At 45.9% G+C, this 18,914-nt stretch overlaps 1 protein-coding gene across 1 annotated transcript in view; it reads right to left on the bottom strand.

The window, feature by feature from the left end:
* POMT2 (protein O-mannosyltransferase 2) overlaps window positions 1-18,801 on the bottom strand; it is a 43,000-nt gene extending 24,199 nt beyond the window's left edge. Inside the window, exons 1-6 of the mRNA XM_059182700.1 lie at window positions 18,344-18,801; window positions 11,276-11,360; window positions 6,374-6,478; window positions 4,528-4,636; window positions 2,668-2,776; window positions 745-904 (exon numbers count right to left, since the gene is read on the bottom strand). Coding sequence (XP_059038683.1) covers window positions 745-904; window positions 2,668-2,776; window positions 4,528-4,636; window positions 6,374-6,478; window positions 11,276-11,360; window positions 18,344-18,801 — 1,026 coding nt within the window. The remainder of the gene's footprint in view (window positions 1-744; window positions 905-2,667; window positions 2,777-4,527; window positions 4,637-6,373; window positions 6,479-11,275; window positions 11,361-18,343) is intronic.
* Between the last annotated feature and the right edge of the window lie 113 nt (window positions 18,802-18,914).

Below are 18,914 nucleotides of genomic sequence, written 5' to 3'. Positions count from 1 at the left end.
TAAAGGCAGTCTGTCTGTATTTTCTGAGCTAATAAATGAATTTATCAAGGTTTTGGTTCAGAGGCGATGGTAAACCATTGTTCTGGTCTGGAGTCAGCCTCCTCTAAGCCTGAATCCTACATCCACCTTTATCACTTGTACGGTCTTGGACGCACGATTACCTCTCTAGGTCTGCACTTCCTCATTTGTGAAGAGAAGGTCATAATGACCTACCTCACAGGACTGTTAGGAGAGATAAATGAGAGTGAGGGTGAAGCCCTTTGCCCAGTGCCTGGCACAGAATCAGCTTAGTTAATAATACTTTAATAAACTCTAAAGGCCCTTACTTGCCTCCAAATCTGGAGACCCTGGGTCAGAGAAAGAACACTGTGAGTTCATGAAGTCATCCTACCCATTTTACCCACGATCCCAAGCAGCAAGTATCTTCCATATATTGGCATGAGTCCAGCTGGACAGACTCCCCCGGCTGGGCAGTTTGCAGAGCATTTAAAAAACATCACAGAAACAAATGCTAAAAGAAAATTCCAAGGATGTCGGTTCATCCTCTCCCTTTAAACCTCTCTAGCCTCTGAGCATGGCCTACTTCCTACTGTCAGGCTGCCGACAGACAACGGCCGGATCCAGCCCATCTCAGGCCAAGAACACAGCCACTCTACCACCTGCAGCAGAGGCAGAGAAAGGCCACTGGCTCTGCTGCACAATACCAGGGAGCAAAGACATTTCCACAAGCACTTGGGTTCTCACCACTGAAAGACTGAGGTCTCCAAACAGGTGCCAAAGGTCTGAAATGGTGTTCCACCCCACTTGCAGGATGATAAAGAGGCCAACAAACTTGACCCCTAAAGCACCAGCCAGATTAATGCCAGTCAGGCTGAGCCAGAACCACCAGGGGGCAGAGAAGGGCCTGAAAACCAACAAGACACAAGAGTTCAGTTTGGCAGCTGGAACCAAACTAAAAAAAAAAAAAACAAAAAAACAAGAGCAGCAGTGGGGAAGGGCAGAGGTGTTGTGACCCTGATAGGCTGGGACTGCCGTCTTTCTAGAGGGCTCCTAACCTCAGGGGCCATGGTGTGGCTCCAAGGAGCATGGGGTCTATGAAACTCCCAAAACCGCAGGAAGCAGGGTGAGAGTAAGGAGGACGTTTTTCTGGCTGGGGCTCTAGCTTTCCTGGCTAAGTACAGGGCTCGAAGTAAGAATAAGTCTTGTTCTTCAGTAGTGACCGATCAAGTGGGAGGAAAAGGCAAATCCAGAGAGGCCCACCGGATTCAGCCAGCCCTCGCCTGGGGTCACCTGCGGCCCTTGTGAAGTCACCAAGTACTGCTTACTATGTGTCAGGCGCTGTTCTGAGCACTTCACACATATAAACTAACAGTCACTACAACTCAGCGGAGGTGGGTCGTATGATGATCCCCTCCACCCAGAGGAGGAAACTGAGTTACAGAGAGGCTCAGCAGTACAGCTAGCAAGTGGTAGAGCGCGTCCTAACCCCAGCAGTCGGTTCCAAGGTTTGCTACACTTCCAGCACCCAGTGCTCGGTGCTGCCACTTCCCACTAGCTGGCTGCTTCCTCTGCCAGAGTGAAGGCTCCTTAACCGTGAGACTTATGTACCTCCGGCCCCTGGCACAGTACCTGGCACAGAGTAAGGATTCAAGAAGTGGCAGGTGGAGGCGGACGTGGTAGAAGGAGATAATCACCCAAAGCCAGAAAGAGATGGTAGTCACTGGATCTGGCTTTACTAGCGTAATTTAATTTAATGAGTCTGGCCAGGGAGAAACCAAGCTGACTCCTAGAAAAGCCTAGGCGGAGCCAGCTCTTTTGGTTTGAATAGAATGAATGACCTACTCTACTCTCTCAGAGGCAAAAGGATGACCTAAAAAAGACCATTCTGGAAGAAGACCAGGCCCTCCAGAACAGCTTTAGAACTGACCAGGGCCTGCAGAGATCCTCTTGACTGGTATGGACTGCTTAAGCCAACCTTTATATATATTCTTCCTGTCAGTGGGTCAGGAATGGATGCAACCATGGAGGAGGGCAGGGAGACAAACAGCTCCCAGGTGGTTTCTGTCCTGGTTCCCTCCCCTCTAGGACAGAGAATGTGAAGGGAAAAGTTATTTTGGGATCCCTAACCAGCACTGGTGCCAAGGGTGGCTTAGAAGATGGTGGGGTTGGGGAAGGCATTAGGACTCCTCCATAACATCCACAAACCAGTACCCAAATCCACCCATTATAATATTCTTAAAACAGATAATTGACATTTTCTTATTTTTATACAAAACAAAGATAAAAATATGTCTAGAAAACATATTAAAATCTATTTTTATGGGGTGCCTGGGTGACTCAGTCGGTTAAGCATCCAACTCTAGATTTCGGCTTAGGTCATGATCCCAGGGTCATGAGACCGAGTTTTTCATTGGCCTCATGCTAAATGTGGAGCCTACTTGGGATTCTCTCTCTTCCTCTCCCTCTGCTCCCCCTCTTCTACATGCAAGCATATGTGTGTATGCTCTCTCTCTAAAAATAAACAAATAAAGTATGCTATGCTTGCCTTAAGTGCAGTTTCAAGACAAGTCCTATAGGTACACACCCTGTCCCTGGTCATTACAGAAATTCTGGAGCTGCACAGTTTCTGACCCCCAATGCCCACCCCACAAAGATGGTGTTTCTGACCTGTCAGCACAGGAGTTGTACTTGACCATGCTCAGCATGGCAGCCATGATGAAGAACATCAAGATGGGGTCAAGGAGGATATACTGGGACAGAGTGAGGCATCCCGTATCTGAAAAACATGAGCTCAGCAGTGAAAAAGGAAATCAGAGATGGACCCCCCTGAGAACCAAACACCCCAACAATAGGAAATAGCGTACCTTATGCTAAATTGCATGTAAGCATTTACGCAGTCAAGACCAGATGAGTCACTGAGTCATCAGGGAGGTGGAAGGCCATAGCTTTGGGGTTGACCAAAGCCCAGGGATAGGAAACTATCTTACAATGCTTTCAGGCCCATGATCTAAGAAAGGACCATGTCATTCAAACAGATGGAGCAGTTCTGAGACAAGGGTTCTTCCTCATTTCCACCATCAAAAAGGGAGTTCTGCCAGCCTGCTTACATAGCCATAAACTACCTATACCTAGGATAGAGTCTTAGCATGTTACATGAAGTCTCTGTCGGCAAATGATTCTCCACACAGGCACCAAAATGATTGTTTTTAAAACAAAATGTCATGACATCAAGCCCCTACTTGAAGCCTCCAATGTCTTGCCGCTCACTCAGACTAACCAGGTCCTCATGACAGCTGCCAAAGCCAGCATGGTCTCCCTCCCTAAGCAATCTCCCGTCCCAACACCCTCTGCCTCATTCACTCCAATCTGGTCACACTTGGCCTCCTTGCTATTCCCCGAATCCACCAAATCCTGCCTTGAACCAGAACCACCACACATGCTGTTCCCTCTGCCTGAACACTCAGACCTCTGCATATGGCTTAATGTTTTGCTTCACTCAGCAATCCGCTCAAGATTGCTGCCTACAAGAGAATCCCTCCCCATTACTCTCTCCTTTACCCTACTCTGTTTTCTACATTGCACTATGGCTTACATTGTTACATCTCAGACTTATAATTTACTTGCTTATCTGTCATCTGCCCCACCAGTAGGTAATTTCCATGACAGCACAGTGTCTCATCAGCATATCCTCGGGGGCCCAGAAAAGTGGCCTGGCACAGAGGAGATGCTGGAAAAACAGTTGTGGGATGAAAAAAAGAATAAATGCATAGGATGAATAACTGTGAAGGGAAATTAAAGACACAAAGAAAAAGCCACCAATCCTCTACAGAGAGGCCCTATAATCTTGCAACCTGTCAAAATACAGCCAGAATCACCCCCCGAAATATCCACCTAACTTGGCCTGGGCTTCTTTAAATGTTAAGTTCTATGAGGTCATAAATTCATTTTCATAAAAATCAGAATAGCACAGAACCAATTTCTACAGATCAATGCTCATTTATCCATGTGGGACTTATCCACAGAAAATAAAGTTCCCATTTTGTTATTTCCTGTCACCCAGCTACTTCTGAGACACCTGCCCTTGCATTCAGCTGGAATCAACTGAATTTAAGTTTAAGGGGTGCAAAGTTATAGCAACCTGAGAGATCTTGATAGTAACCTGAGAGAAGCAGTATTAGAATCGTAAGCATCCTTCAAATACACGCACGCGCGCGCGCGCGCGCACACACACACACACACATTTATCTTCTTATCTATACCAAATTCAAATGTGGATAACCTGGAGATAATCTATTCTTGGGATTATGTATGTGAGCACTCCCCTTTAGTAATATAAAGGTGTGCTACACACAACTATTTTTATATGTAATAATCACTGGTGAAGAAAGAAGACTTGTAATACATTTACCCAATCTTAAATTTACTTAAGTACTGTGTCATGGACAGAATCCTTAAATGTATTGATTTCCACTTCCACTCATAATGTGGCAGTCAATCTCCTAAGAATCATGGTATCAGACAACTTACCAAAGGTGAGGAGGGCAGCGGAGAGCAGTGCTGCCGGGAGGGACCTGGACAGTTCCAATACAGTGAGGTAGGCAAAGGGGACCAGCAAGGAACCGAGGAAAGCACAGAACTATGGAAGGAAAAGAGAAGCAGTCAAACAGGCAGATAAGCATCAAAGATCTACCTGACTTGGTACAAATGACTGTTTAAAATGGAGGATCTTGGGGCAGACATGACTTGGTGATGTGAAATCACCTGGAATATCTATAAGCAAAAAAGGGGTGGTGTGACAGTGAATTGTCAAATCAAGCAACATGTGTGTGCCCATTGAGCACCATCGAACACTGACATGAAATCAGCAAAGTTCAGCCGAGGAGGTGTGCACAGGATGGCACACAGTTTAACAGGGGACTCTGAGGTGAGACTGGCCCATCCACTGCTAGCTGGGACTAAAAGTGTACATCTCTGAACCTCAGCCTCCCCATCTGTGTCATATGAAAAATTAGAGTTCCTGCCTCAGAGACTTTTACCTGGAGATTAAATGAACTAGTTTTATCAGCAGACACAAAGTACTCAATAAACATGAGCTTCCACTACATAACTGTCAGTACAAGCAGAGAAAGACCTCTCTACATTGTTGTAATATTCTAGAGAATTCTATTATGATTTCTGTTATTTCTCCCTTGGCTCTTTTCTTCAATCACACCAGAAAATGACTCTTTAATCTACAGGTTGCATTTTGATTCTGGAAAAAAAATTATCTGACACTTCAGTATCTGGAGAATTGTTTTTTTGTTTTGTTTGGAACCACCAGCTCTCTCTCCACCTTCCTACCCTGTCCATCAAGAGTAAATAGACAAGCCCGGGGAAATGGAAATTCTCACATTTGGGTTGTCACTTTTTGTCAACTGAAAGCATGTCCTAGTGTGAAAGGAAACGAGGCTGTCATATCTGGCCTTCTCAATTTCCACAGCAAGTCCACAGTGAGTCAGGCCTCTATCCAACTACATATGCTATGTGATGTTCAAAAGTCATTAAGAAGACGCAGAACCACTTAAGAATATGAATCGAGGGCTAGGGCAATCCTTATTTAATACAGTATAATATGACCATGCAAATCACCCAGTGATTAGCTCAAATAAGCACACAGTGTTTATCTAAAGTGCTTTGAGCTCCTTAAGGAACAAAGCCTGTAAATAAATGCAACCTGTTCTGAGAGCTCCACATCTGAAGTCAGGTTTTGTAGGTTTCATTTAGCTGCAGATAAGGGGTCCCCACAGAGTTGGGTACTTAGGCCCGGTGATGCTCCTCAAGATGGGTGCTATGACTCGGGAAAAACATGTAGCCTCTTCTAAAGACTGGAAAACCCCTTTTGGGTGCCTGAAGCCTTCATGAGGAAAGAAGCAGTGACCTGGTGTCGGGAGTATGGGATGCTGAGATCTTAAGAAGAGCCCTCAGAGACAGGCAACTCTCCAGCAGTTGTGGCCACAGAGGGGAATGACGTGCAGCTTGCCAACGTGCTGAGGCCAATGTCAGGGCTGCAGGAGCCTCCTGGCTGCCTGGGTCCTAGGTTGTTCTCCAACCCAAAGTCTGAAGCCTCACAGGGGCTGGGCAATAGGTGACTGTGTGCTTGCTCCTACCCATGAAATCTCTGTATTATCTGTGGCCTCCCTTAACATTCTTATCCACCACAGTTCTGAATCTCTATACCAAAATCTCTACTACAGGATGGGGGTCTAATCTTCGACCCTCCCACTGCCACCCAAAGTCCCTTTGTCTACACCTGCCACCATTCCACGGCTCCAACTGTAAGTTCTGACTGGGTGTGGCCCCAGGGTTCAGTCTAGAGCAAGTCAGGAAGCCTTACTCCTCTCATTCCCATGTAGTTGTGATGCTCATACTTGTCCCCAGGCTTCTGGAACAAAAAAGTCCCATCATATCCACTCAGGTAGCCAGCAAGACCTATCAGCATCTGAGGAGAGAAGAAGAACAAACAAAAAGATGAGGAGAGACTTTTAAGATTCCTCTGTCCCCGAACTTCCCTCCAGCTGCCCCCAGAGTTTGGATTCCCATGACAACTGTCCATGGGAGTTGCCAATGTGACATTTTCTCCTGCAGCTGTTGCAGAGCAAAGAACCTTTTGTCTAAAGAGCCCTTTGCTTAAAACAAATCCTCTCTTGTGTTAAGTGCAGATTGGGAATAGTGCAGATTGAACGCTTAGGAAGAAAACCCCCACAATTTGAAGGGCAGTGCCAGGAAGGGCTTTCTCATTCAGCTTTCTTTCATTTGCTGTGAAATAAAACATGACAGCCCATGGGGGAGGCCATAGGCAGGGCTGATTCCTAGGAGACAGACCCTCTGAAAGGAAGATGAAATTCCAAGTTAGAATGAGGACGGAGAAAAGTGGCCAAGGAGTTCCACACCAGCAATAGGCAGAAGGGAAGAAAGGAGGTTAAAAGGATGCTAAGACAGACATAGTTCCCCAGAGGAGAAAAGTCCCAACGGAAAAAATACCAAAATGTCAGAGACCAGCTTCTCCTACTTCCAATATTTCAAAGAAGCGCAACCCTGGCACATTCCAAACCAGAACAAAGCAGTTATTACACTAAAACGGAGATTTGTGAATCCTTCAAAATGTTCAAGAAGATCAGCTTCTTCTTTTCTAACTTTCCAACTTCCAACAGCATAAAAGTCTCTTTTCCACACAAGCAATCAGAAGCTGCGAAGCCATGAAAACTGTCATCAAATACCAAGCAATTTTAACACCAGGCTGCCCAGCCCAGATACCTGTGCTCCAGTTAAGCTACACAGAGACACAGAATATTCTGGCTGTATTAAGAAAGCCCCTCCCTGCAACACGGCTTGGGTCTGGACCACGAACCAGCTCCCTTTTTACAATAAGTAGCTCTAACGAAGGTTATTCTCTATATTTTCATGTCAAGAAATAGAGGCCAAAATTCAACAGTAAATGATTATAAAGCCCTGTTGTGGGGGCGGGGGGAGGAATCCTGGGGCTCAGAAATTAATGTAACTATTTAATATTAAGAGGAGGTATTGAAAAGACAGAGCCATCCAAATACCTAGATAAACAAAAACTGACAGGAAACAATCAAATGCATGCCCCTTCCCACCTGGGACCTCAGAAGACAAATTCACAAATCCATCTGGTGCTGGGATAAATTCCCAGACTGCTTGGCAGGTCTGGTATAGTGAAGAAATGCACGGATGGTTTGCATCTCAGCTCTCTGATTGCGGACAATACCTACTATGTCTGAGCTACAAGTAGTAAAATCTCCCTTGCAGTGGGAGGGTAGGGTTGTGAGGATCAGAGACAATGCAATAGGTCAAACACCTGGCACTCTGCTGGGCACTACGCCGAGCCCTTACGAGGCAGCTGAAATTCAGTGCCCTCAAGGTTAAAAGTAGCCCTGAGCTAATTTCCTAACTAACTCATTCAAATCAATGAGAAAAGCAAATTCTATAGGAAACAAAACAATAATGGCTAATAAACATATGAAGAAAATATTCAATGCAACTCATAAAGACATGCGAAAGAAAACAGTGACACACCATATTTTATTCTCAAATTGGCCAAGTCCTGAAAGTATTATCATACCAGTGTTGGCAATGGGGTGGGAGAAGCAAGAACCCTCACACACTATTGGGGGGAATATATATCACCACAATATTTTTGCAGAAAAACTTAGCAATATCTAACACAAATTTAAACGTGTGTATCCTCTGATTCTTTTTAGTTTGGCTGCTAAGAACCTTTTATATACACCTGCACAACTATGAAAAGATGTATGTACAAGGATGTTCATTGCAAAATGTTTGTAATGGCTGAAAACTGGAATTAACATAAATGTCCGCCAATTAAAGATGGGCAAAATAATTTATGGCACATCTGTATAATGGAATAATACATGGCCATTAAAATGAATAGAGTACCACAGTTATAAAAAAGGATGAGATCATGCCATTTGAAAAAGCATGGATGGACCTAGAGGGTATTCTGCTAAGCCAGACTAAAAAAGACAAACACTATATGATTCCACTCATAAATGGAATCTTTAAGAAATGAATAAATAAACAAAAACAGATTCAGAACTATAAATACTGAGTACAAACTGTCGTTGCTAGAGGGAAAGGAGTGTGGGATGGGCAACGTGGGTGAACAGGAGTAGGAGATACAGGCTTCCACTTACGGAATGAGTAAGTCATGGAAATAAAAAGCACAGCAGAAGGACTACAGTCAGTGATATCGTAGGAGCGATGTAACAGGACAGATGGCGGCTACACTGGCGGCGAGCACAGCATAACACAGAAACTTGTCAAATCACCACGTTGTATACCCAAAATTAATGTAACATCGTGTGTCAACTATACGCAAACTTAAAAAGTAAAAAATACAATAAAATAGATTTTTTAAAAATGGAGTGAATTTTTATGTGCTAATGTGAAAGAAGTTGGGATATATCCTGTTTAAAATACAACTTGCTGAACAACTTTAGTTTGGTCCTATTTGTATATATAAGTTGTTCATGTGCACATCTATAAATATACTCATGTATCAGTAAAAAGAATTTCTTTTTTTTAAAGATTTTATTTATTTATTTGTCAGGGAGAGAGTGTGCACAAGTGGGGGGAGGGGCAGAGGAAGAAGCAGGCTCTGCGCTGAGCAAAGAGCTCAATGTGGGACTCGATCCCAGGACCCTGGGATCACAACCAAAGGCAAATGCTTAACCAACTGAGCCACCTAGGCAACCTGCATAAAGAATTTCTAAGAAAACTTATATAAGAAACTAATAGAAATGTGGGGAGAGGTAGATCTTGACCTTTTACTTCCTTCTGTGTTAATCAAATGTTTCACTCTATGCAGACATTTCTATTTCCTCCAGGGCTGGGGCCGGCATGGAGGGACAGCTAGCAGGCTCAGTACTGCAGGAGAAAACCTCCCATTCACAGCTTCAAGGGGCTTTCTGATTCTCTGACTGGCTTGGCCTTAGAACCTATGAAAGCTACTATGTTCACTCTCTTTCAACCAGGTAGAGCACAGGACATCAGGAGATAAATTAGGGGGGCAGACGGACCAAAATCCCCAGGGGCAGCCTTATAAAGAAGCTTCACATTTCCCCCTACCCACAAGGACCAGAGGTGAGCCATGGGAGGCTTAAGTAAAAACAAATCAGCCAGTGTTCCACGGGCATGTCTTCACCGTGCTGAGCACTAGGGGACTCCAAACACAGACAGGAAGTCAGCACCTGAAAGACTGGGCTGGGTTCCCTAGGGGGAAAAAAAGAAATCTCCTCCACCAGGGGGGCTGGTTCCCCTGCTAGCCCAGTGCAAACACTCAACACATTCTATTGCTTATTCCTACAGTAGCTAACAGATACCATCTAAGTGGTGGGACAAGGCAAGTATCATGAAGCAGTGTGCTTAACAGTTAAGAGAGTAGACGTTAAACCAGCCTGAAACTTGACTCTGTCACTTAACCAGCTTTCTTCCCTATGGCAAACTTCTTTTCCTCTTTCTGCCCCAGTTTCCCCATTGGCAAAATGGGGATACAACAGTACCTACTTCATAGGTTATTCTGAGAGAGAAGATAATCACCAAAAGTGACTAGAACAAAGTTTTCAATTGCTCTGATTTTTATTGCTATTCTCTTATCTCTAAAGGAGAAAGGAAGAGGCATAATATTTTCCACTCCAGCTCTGGGCTCAGAGCGAATATTGAAATAGGTCACTATGCCACCTCCTTCTCCACCCCCTCTGGTCTCTACCCAGTGCTCTCGTACCCCTAAGCCCACCTGTCCCATATCACCACCCCTGCCTCCCATGACCTCTGCCTTTATCCCCAAGTGCTCCCTGCTCCAGGATCATGCCCCCACTTTGTAAAGGACCAATTATTGCCTCTTGGTGCTAAAGATCTCAGCCACCAGTTAGGAAGAAAGGGCTGATCCATAGCCTTCTCAGAGGTCATTGTTTTTAGAGGAGTAAAATGAATTCTCACTGTGGGATTTCTAATTGTAAAACATGTGAGAGGCACAGGTCAAACAATGTACCTGCTGGGAGTGGGGGAGGAAAGGGAGTTTTACTCCCCTGTCGACAATGAGCTCCTCTCGGCAATCTCTGCTTTCTGCAACGGACTCCTTCTCTCCTTTGTTTACTTCTCTGAACTGAGGTGAAATTCATATACCATAAGACTCACCATTTTAAAGTGTACAGCTCAGTGGTTTCTAGTATATTCCCAAGGTTGTGCCACCATGACCTCTACCTAATTCCAGAACATTTCATCACCCCAGAAGAAATTCCCTAACCATTTGCAATCAGTCGTTAACCCTCCTCCCCCGCCAGAACGTGGCCACACTACTAATCTAGTCTCTGCTTCTATGGATTTGCCTATTCTAGACATTTCATATAAATAGAATCATATACTATTGTGGCCTTTTATGTCTAACACCTTTCACTTAGCATTATGTTTATAAGACTCAGCCACGTTGTAGCATGTATCAACATTTCATTCCCCTTTTATGGCTGAATAATATTCCATCATATAGATATGCCATATTTTGTATATCAATCCATTGGCTGATGGACTCCCTCTCCATTTCTGGGCCCAGAGAACTCCTCAAAACATCAAAGACTTTCCACAGAAGCAGCTGGCCTGGAATGTCAGGGATTTCTTTCCACAAGCCCAAGATTCAAATCCAAAATTGAGATTTCACTCCAACCCTTCGAAGAGAGCTGTCAGTCATCACATTGCTCACCTTTCCCAGGGGTGGGTGCACATCAAAGAAAAAGGTGCGGTTGATATAATAGCTTCCCATTTTTCCAAAGTGAGTCTCATCCCAACTAAGGGAAAAACAGAAAGAGAAATGAGAATTTTAAAATTATCATTCAACCTGGGGTGCCTGGGTGGCTCAGTCCATTAAGCGTCTGCCTTCTGCGCAGGTCATGATCCCGGGGTCCTGGGATCCAGTCCCACATAGGACTCCCTGCTTCAATTGGCTTTTCCTCTCCGCCTGCCCCTCCCCTCACTTCTGCCCACACACTCTCTCTCTTTCTCTGTTTCTCTCTCTCATTCTCTCAAATAAATGAAGTCTTAAAAATAAATAAATGAATTATCATGCAATCCAAATAACCATAATAAAGCATGGTTAAAATAAAAGGCTATGGGGGTGCCTGGGTAGCTCAGTCAGTTAGGCCACTGCCTTCGGCTCAGGTCATGATTCCAGGGTCCTGGGATCGAGTCCCACAGCAGGCTCCTTGCTCAGCGGGGAGCCTGCTTCTCTCTCTGCCTCGGCCTGCCCTCTGCCTGCTTGTACTCTCTCTCTCTTTCTCTCTCTCTGATGAATAAATAAATAAAATCTTTTTTAAAAAAATCAAAGACTATGGGATACCTGGGTGGCTCAGTCGGTTAAGTGTCTGCCTTCAGCTCAGGTCACAATCTCAAGAGTCCTGGGATCAAGCCCTAGGTCAGGCTTTGGGCTCAGTGGGGAGATTGTTTCCTCCAAAAAACCAAAGAGTAGGGGCACTTGGGTAGCTCAGTCATTAAGCATCTGCCTTCAGCTCAGGTCATGATTCCAGGGTCCTGAGATCAAGCCCTGCATCAGGCTCCCTGCTCTGCGGGAAGCCTGCTTCTCCTTCTCCCACTCCCTCTGCTTGTGTTCCCTCTCTGGTTGGCTGTTTCTCTCTCTCTCTGTCAAATAAATAAATACTTAAACATACACACACACACACACACACAGACTATAAGTTTCAAGCAATTAATGAGAAAATTTAGATTAAAAAATCATTGACACATTAGGGCATCTGGCTGGCTCAGTTGGTAGATTATGCAACTCTTGATCCTGGGGTCATGAGCCTTTTTTTTTAAAGATTTTATTTATTTGTGTATTTGAGAGAGTACACGTATGCATGCAAGCTGAGAGAAGGACTGAGGGAGAGGCAGAGGGAGAGAGAATCCTCAAGCAGACTCCCACTGAGAGTAGAACCCCACATGTGGCTCGATTTCACAACCCTGGCATCATGACCTGAGTCAAAACCAAGAGTTCCATACTTAACCAACTGAGCCACCCAAGAGGTCATGAGTTTGAGCCCCACACTGGAGATAGAGTTTACTTAAAAATAATTTTTTTTTTTACACAAGTGATTTGAGGAAGCAAGATACCAGGCTGATTATTTTTGTTATTTTTTTAAGATTTTAATTATATATTGGTCAGAGAGAGAGAGAGAGGGAGAGGGAGCACAAGCAGGGAAAGCAGCAGGCAGAGGGAGAAGCAGGCTCCCAGCTGAGCAAAGAGCCCAATGTGGCACTCCATCCCAGGACTCTGGGATCACGACCTGAGCTAAAAGCAGATGCTTAACCAACTGAGCCACCCAGGTGTCCCCATCACACAGATTGTTAATCTTCATTTAGACAGATGAGAAAGGTCAGCAAATATTTACCAACCAGTTATAAATTTGAGCAAAATCTCTACTTATTCTGTAGCTTGAGTTTCTATTTATTTTAAAAAACCAGAGTTTCTCTATAATATAGAAAGTTTTGTAGTAAGTGTTCTCTTCCAAGTCTGTTACCTTCTGACCCTGAGACTACTTTTGCTCCTAGGAAATAGACTACTATTACTATTACAGACTACACCACCGGCTACTGATTAGTAATGGCCTACAAACTACGGTTGTCACAGGAGTCTAATCTTGCTCATTAACTTTCTGATAATTAACCTGCTGAACCTGAACTCACTGAGCTTATTATAATGAACTAACCAGTATATAAAAATTGAGTTAAGAGCCTATCTATAAGCTATCCTCATTGCATAAACTGTTTTGCAAGTAGACAAGTGATTCTAATACATTAGCTTTTAAACACAATGCAAAAATCTTGTTCTTCCTTACAACCATATAAACCTTTCCGCATCCTACACAAAGACTGAAGGGCAGCAGCCCAGTTATCCTGTATGGCCTGGCCATTCTGTCAGTTCCTCCCCACAGCCCAGAAGAGCAGGTACTTTCTAGTGACCAGCCATTCCCAGGTCAGCTTTCATAAGCAATTATTACCAACCTCCAATGTAAGGAGCTAACCATGCTTTTCCCCAAAATGTAGGGTTCCTTTTTTTCCCCTTTAACTTAGTGGGTCCAATAGATAGGCAGAGAAGTAAATCTACTTCTGCATCTGCTATCTGCTAAACACTCAGCTTGGCAGGGAGTGAGGACAGTGGTATGGTGATGTCAAAGAGAGAAATAACTTGCAAGCGTGTGACCAAACTGATTTGCAGAAAGAGAAATCAGTCTCAGTTCCACCACTTATTGACGGCACAACCTGCCAAAGTCAGTCATCCTCTCTGGATCCCGGTTCTTATCTACACAATGAAAACAACAGAAATATTTGCCATGTCCCCCTCACAGGGAAGCATTAGAACTCAATTCAGAAGACATATGTGGGGGCGCCTGGGTGGCTCAGTGGGTTAATGCCTCTGCCTTCGGCTCAGGTCATGATCCCAGGGTCTTGGGATCGAGCCCCGCATTGGGCTCTCTGCTTAGCTGGGAGCCTGCTTCCTCCTCTCTCTGCCTGCCTCTCTGCTTACTTATGATCTCTCTCTGTCAAATAAATAAATAAAATCTTAAAAAAAAAAATACATATGTGAAAGAACTCTGTAGACTATAAAGTCCCACACATTTAAATCATCCCAACTGGGCATTATGTAAACTGTCCCAACACTTGTGGTCAGTTTTGAGGTCTGTTTGGAAACATGAGATTTTTTACTTCAAAATTTTCCCAAGTAAAACTAGTAGTAACATTCATATTTCTTCTCAGCTTTTATTGTGTTTGTGTTGGGAGAGACCATCCTCCCTGGTTCTCTCTTGTTGCTACAGACCTTGCAAGGTATGCCAAGGACGTCCTGGCCACTCCTTCCTCGGGCCATTTCTCAGGGTTATGTTTGCAGAAAACAACCTTGAGGGAAGAGTCAGCACCTCCCTCTGGGACAGACAGCATTCTCATTTAAAGTTTATTATAAAACAGTGGATTCCCCAAACTCAGTATCCCTCAGCTCCGATACAACCCGCTGCTTGTGCAGGCAGTCACTCGGACCCCTGGCATCACATGGGACTTTAGGGGCAAGAGGAACGGATGCCCACGTGCCGCAGTGCACCCTGCTTGCTGCGCCCTAAGAAATGAAGTTCTTTGTCTCCGACTCTGTACTTTGCCATCTGCCAGCACCCATAAAACAATGACAGGCTAACTCAGGAGTTTGCAAGATGGATAAAACAAAATCCCAGACCCTGACAGTCCATGGTCACAAGCATAGGGTGCTGAGACATAGGTTTCTGTAAGAGAAAGGACAATGAGCTGGGGATGGAATCTGAAAAGTCAATGCCCTCGCCTGAGTGGTGGGCAAGGAAGGTAGTGAGTGTCCCACTGTCCTACCTATTAATAAGGCTGAATGGAGAAAGAAACTGTTTGAATGCTGCCTTGGTTACTGCTCACTCTCCTCTGGGAAAAACAAAGAGACGTAATCATGACCATGGGGCAGCAAGCCTAGCAGCCCCCGCCAAAAGGCAATACGGATGTGGCTGCTAAATCAAGGAGTCTCCAAAGTTGACAAAAATGGTGCTAGCAGGAAGGACCTTGCTATTCAACACAGAATTGGGGGCAAAATGAAAACACTGAAAAGTCCTAGGGTGAGCTGTGTGCTCAAGACAAAAGTAAACACGCCTTGCTTAGTCGCTCACAGCCACTCTCTCCCTCTGTGTCCCATGATCTCTCCGCCTCTACCACAATCTCAGCTGTGTTAAAAGGAGTAAGATGATTAAAGGTGGGGTCAAGGTTTCCCAGTCCCTAAAGGGGACTGAAGGCCACACACATGCATCCTAGGATGCTGGGGAACTCCAGAGAAAAGAGGGACTCAAACTCAGGGCAGGGGTCTACATCTCTAGTTCACTCAATCCCATGGCAAGGAGAGGGACAATCTGCTAGACACAGGGGTTACCAGAGGTGCTAGGGACTATAGGGAGAGCCCTAGCAGTGTGTACAGGGGCTGAAAGAAAAGAGCCCTTAAGCCCAGGGGCTCACCATAGAAGTACACTGACACACAGAAGTACACTAAAAAGGCGTGCCAAGCTTATGCAGGGGCTAAAGGAAAGAAAAAAGCTCCCTCCCACCACCTGCATCCAGCACTCCACACTCTCCACTGGAGAACAGCATAATCTCTGGATGGCTGCCATTGTAGTTACTGATGCAGGCCTATTAGACTCATAAGTTCAAGGGGGGAAAAGCACCCAAATTCAACTTATAGGTTTGAGCCAGCCCCTAGTGGGGAAGGGAAGATAAAATGACCTTGTAGGTAGGGTCCTTGTACTACTGCTGTGGCTCCCACTGTGGAATGTATACTGGCAAAGAGGATTATCCCATTCATGGACAGCCATTTGGTCCAGGAGAAATAATATCGATTCCAAGAAGAGAAAGGGAAATCACAACCTTGAACACGTAATGGCAGTTTGAGCCGAGAGGCCATTCTTCAGGATAACAGCACCATCTGCCGGACGCAGGTACCAAGCACACACTTTTTAAAAGCACGCTATCAACCTACTACTAAGCTTTTACTGAAATTCAGCGCCTAACGGATGAAGGCCTTAGGATTCTTTGGCTTGATATTGCCACCTTGGGGTAAGCCAACTTGGCATATAAGGCTAACAAAAGGCTCAATAAGACTTGATGGTGAAATGGAAGTGATCTAGCTGGCCTGGCCCTAGAGGCATCTTTATAAGAAGAGGCGGGAGCTCCGACTTTGAGAGAAACTATCTTCCATTCCACCACCCAAAGCAAAACCACTAGCTCAGTGGAGACTTGATACACAGAGGTTTCCTCTCAAGGCTTGTGCCTGGTTGGCGGATAGCGTCCACTGGGCAGCAGCAACCATCCAGTCCCAGTGACAACTCTGGAAGGCCAAATGCAGTAAGAGTTGATGGGTACAATGGGCTCATCACCCTTGCCTTGCACAATATTCCTGAGAAACAGACAAGTTCTATTTTTATTGGCTCTTGGGCTTTTGCCATTAGTCTAGCTTCTGGTGTGCCACCTAGAGGACTATATACTGAGAAATTTAAATTACCCCTCTTTAGAGCCAAGAATTGTGGCAAAACAGTCATGGCTGCCTGTCAGTGGGACAATCTGGATCACTCATATGGAGGCCCACAGTGAGGACCAGGATTCTGTTAAGACTGACTGAAATCAAGCTGCAGATCAAGCCTGTACCAAACAGACTACTGCCATTGTAATCAGGATTCATCAATGCTCCACATGTGGAAACACATCTACCATCATGGACTGGGCACAAAGTAAAGGGCTATAAGTTTCTGAAGCAGAAGCCATCACTGCATTGTGCTGACTTGTGACTCCTGCCAAAAGTTGGCCAATTCATCCTGCAATAAAGGAGGCCACAATGGGGGCATTGGCCCTGCCTGCTCCAAGGAAACTGACTTTAGGACTTTATTAGTCCTAAAGTATTAGGACTTTGTATCCCTCTTCGGGCTATCATTGGCACTTCACTGCTACTGACACTTTTTCAGGTTAACGTGTTGATGATGTTGTTCCAGTCCAACCATCTAATGCCACATATGTTACTGCAGTAATTGAAACTAAACTATGTCATTCCAAACCATCTAAGTCTGACAATAGCATACCTTTTTTTTTTTTTTTTTTTGCAATGGCCACAAAATAATGAGCCAACAGTCAATAGAAGTATCTGATGGCATTCCACACTCCTTACCCTCCAAACACATTTGATATTGTTGAGCACAGAACAATCTTCTCAAAATGATTTCTGACTCTACTTCCCTCACCTCCTCCTGGTTCACACACCTTGGTAAAGCAGTTTCATCACCTAATGCAGTCATCACCAGAAAGGGTTCATCTCCTCTTGGACAAAAGAGGTGGAGGGTTATATAAACCCATATTTTGAACATTTTAGTTTCTTCCTGGACCATACCTGGACATGATTTGTCTTTCTTTCCCCCTAACAACTGCTGATCAGCGGGGTGGAGGAGGGAGGGAAGATTCAAACTTAATCCAGTATGTTGATATTCATGCTGCCTCCTACCCTGTGAGTAATGAGTCCTTTGTCTCTGACCCAGGAGTCTCATGTCTTCTGCCAGCATTCATGAAACAATAACAAACGAATTTATTCACTTCCAAGTAGGATAGCCCAGGTAGTTTGTTAGCTGGCTTGCTTTTTGGTCAAGGAGTTCCATTTTTAACATCCCCCACACTAACCTTCTAGTCAGGGATACTGACAAAACATGTTATCACTTGTTGGCTAAACAAATTAACCATTTTCAGATTGCGCAAAACTTTTCCTCCTTCTAGCTGGAGACTTTTTACTCTTGTCTCATAAAATCTAAGTCCTACAAAATAAAATCTTTAAGAAAACAAGTCTCTCCTCACAAGGAGAGACCCCTCCCACCATCTCTGGACACACAAATTGCCCCTGCTCCCAAGGATGATTTTCACCTCCCTTGATGCCTGGAAATCCTGCAGATTGGGAACTCAGGCCTTAGGAAATTCTGTACTAAGAATTTTCAGTTCTCCTTGGAAGGTCAAAGACACAGTCTGAGACTCCTCGGATCCTAAGGAATCCCACTGCCACCCACGGGAGCAGAAATGACTCCTCTCACATACACTGCACCTGGCCAAAGCAACCTCCCGCAACCTGTTTCTCCAGCGCAGCCCCGCCCCTCCCCCTGTGATTCCCGCCCCCTCCGTGCCCCCGGGCCAATCAGAGGGTGCATCGTTCCCATCCCGTTGCCACGGGATCCGCCGAGTCCCTTCTGTCACTCACCAGATGTGCGGCGGCTCGTCCAGACGGTGGAAGCGGGTGGCGAAGGACAGCAGCGTCACCAGGGCCAGCAGGGCCCACCGGCCGGCTGCCTCGAAGCGCCGCGAGCCCCGAGCAGGCCGTTTGGGGCTCCGCGCTGCAGTCTGGGCAGCCACGTCCGGGCCCACAGCCCTAGTGACCTGGGGCCCACAGCGGCCCCGCCGGGGACGCAGCTCGGACCCTGCGGGGCCTCCGCCCACCGCCGGCGGCATCCTGCCCCTCCTCAGGATCGCCCTCCGGCTGGCCGACACGCTCGATCTTGCGAGCCGCCCCGCCAAGAACTCACCCAGGGGCACCTCGGGGTGCCCTGGGAAATGTAGTTCCCTGCGCCGGCAGCGGGCGCCGGGGCCCCGGCCTCTGGGCTGCGCGGGGAGCGCAGTCGCCGTCCGGGCCGCTAGGAGGCGGCTGGTGGCGCAGAGCATGACGGATGGCCCGGGCCCGGCGGGCCGGCCGGGGAGGAAACGGGCTCAAGGAACTGCAACTCCCAGCAGCTCCGGGAGGGGGGGCGTGGCGGCAGGGCGGGGCGACCCAGACG

The sequence above is a fragment of the Mustela lutreola genome, chromosome 7, assembly GCF_030435805.1.
Source record: "Mustela lutreola isolate mMusLut2 chromosome 7, mMusLut2.pri, whole genome shotgun sequence".
Classification (NCBI taxonomy): Eukaryota; Metazoa; Chordata; class Mammalia; order Carnivora; family Mustelidae; genus Mustela; species Mustela lutreola.
This window is presented reverse-complemented; position numbering and strand designations above follow the sequence as displayed.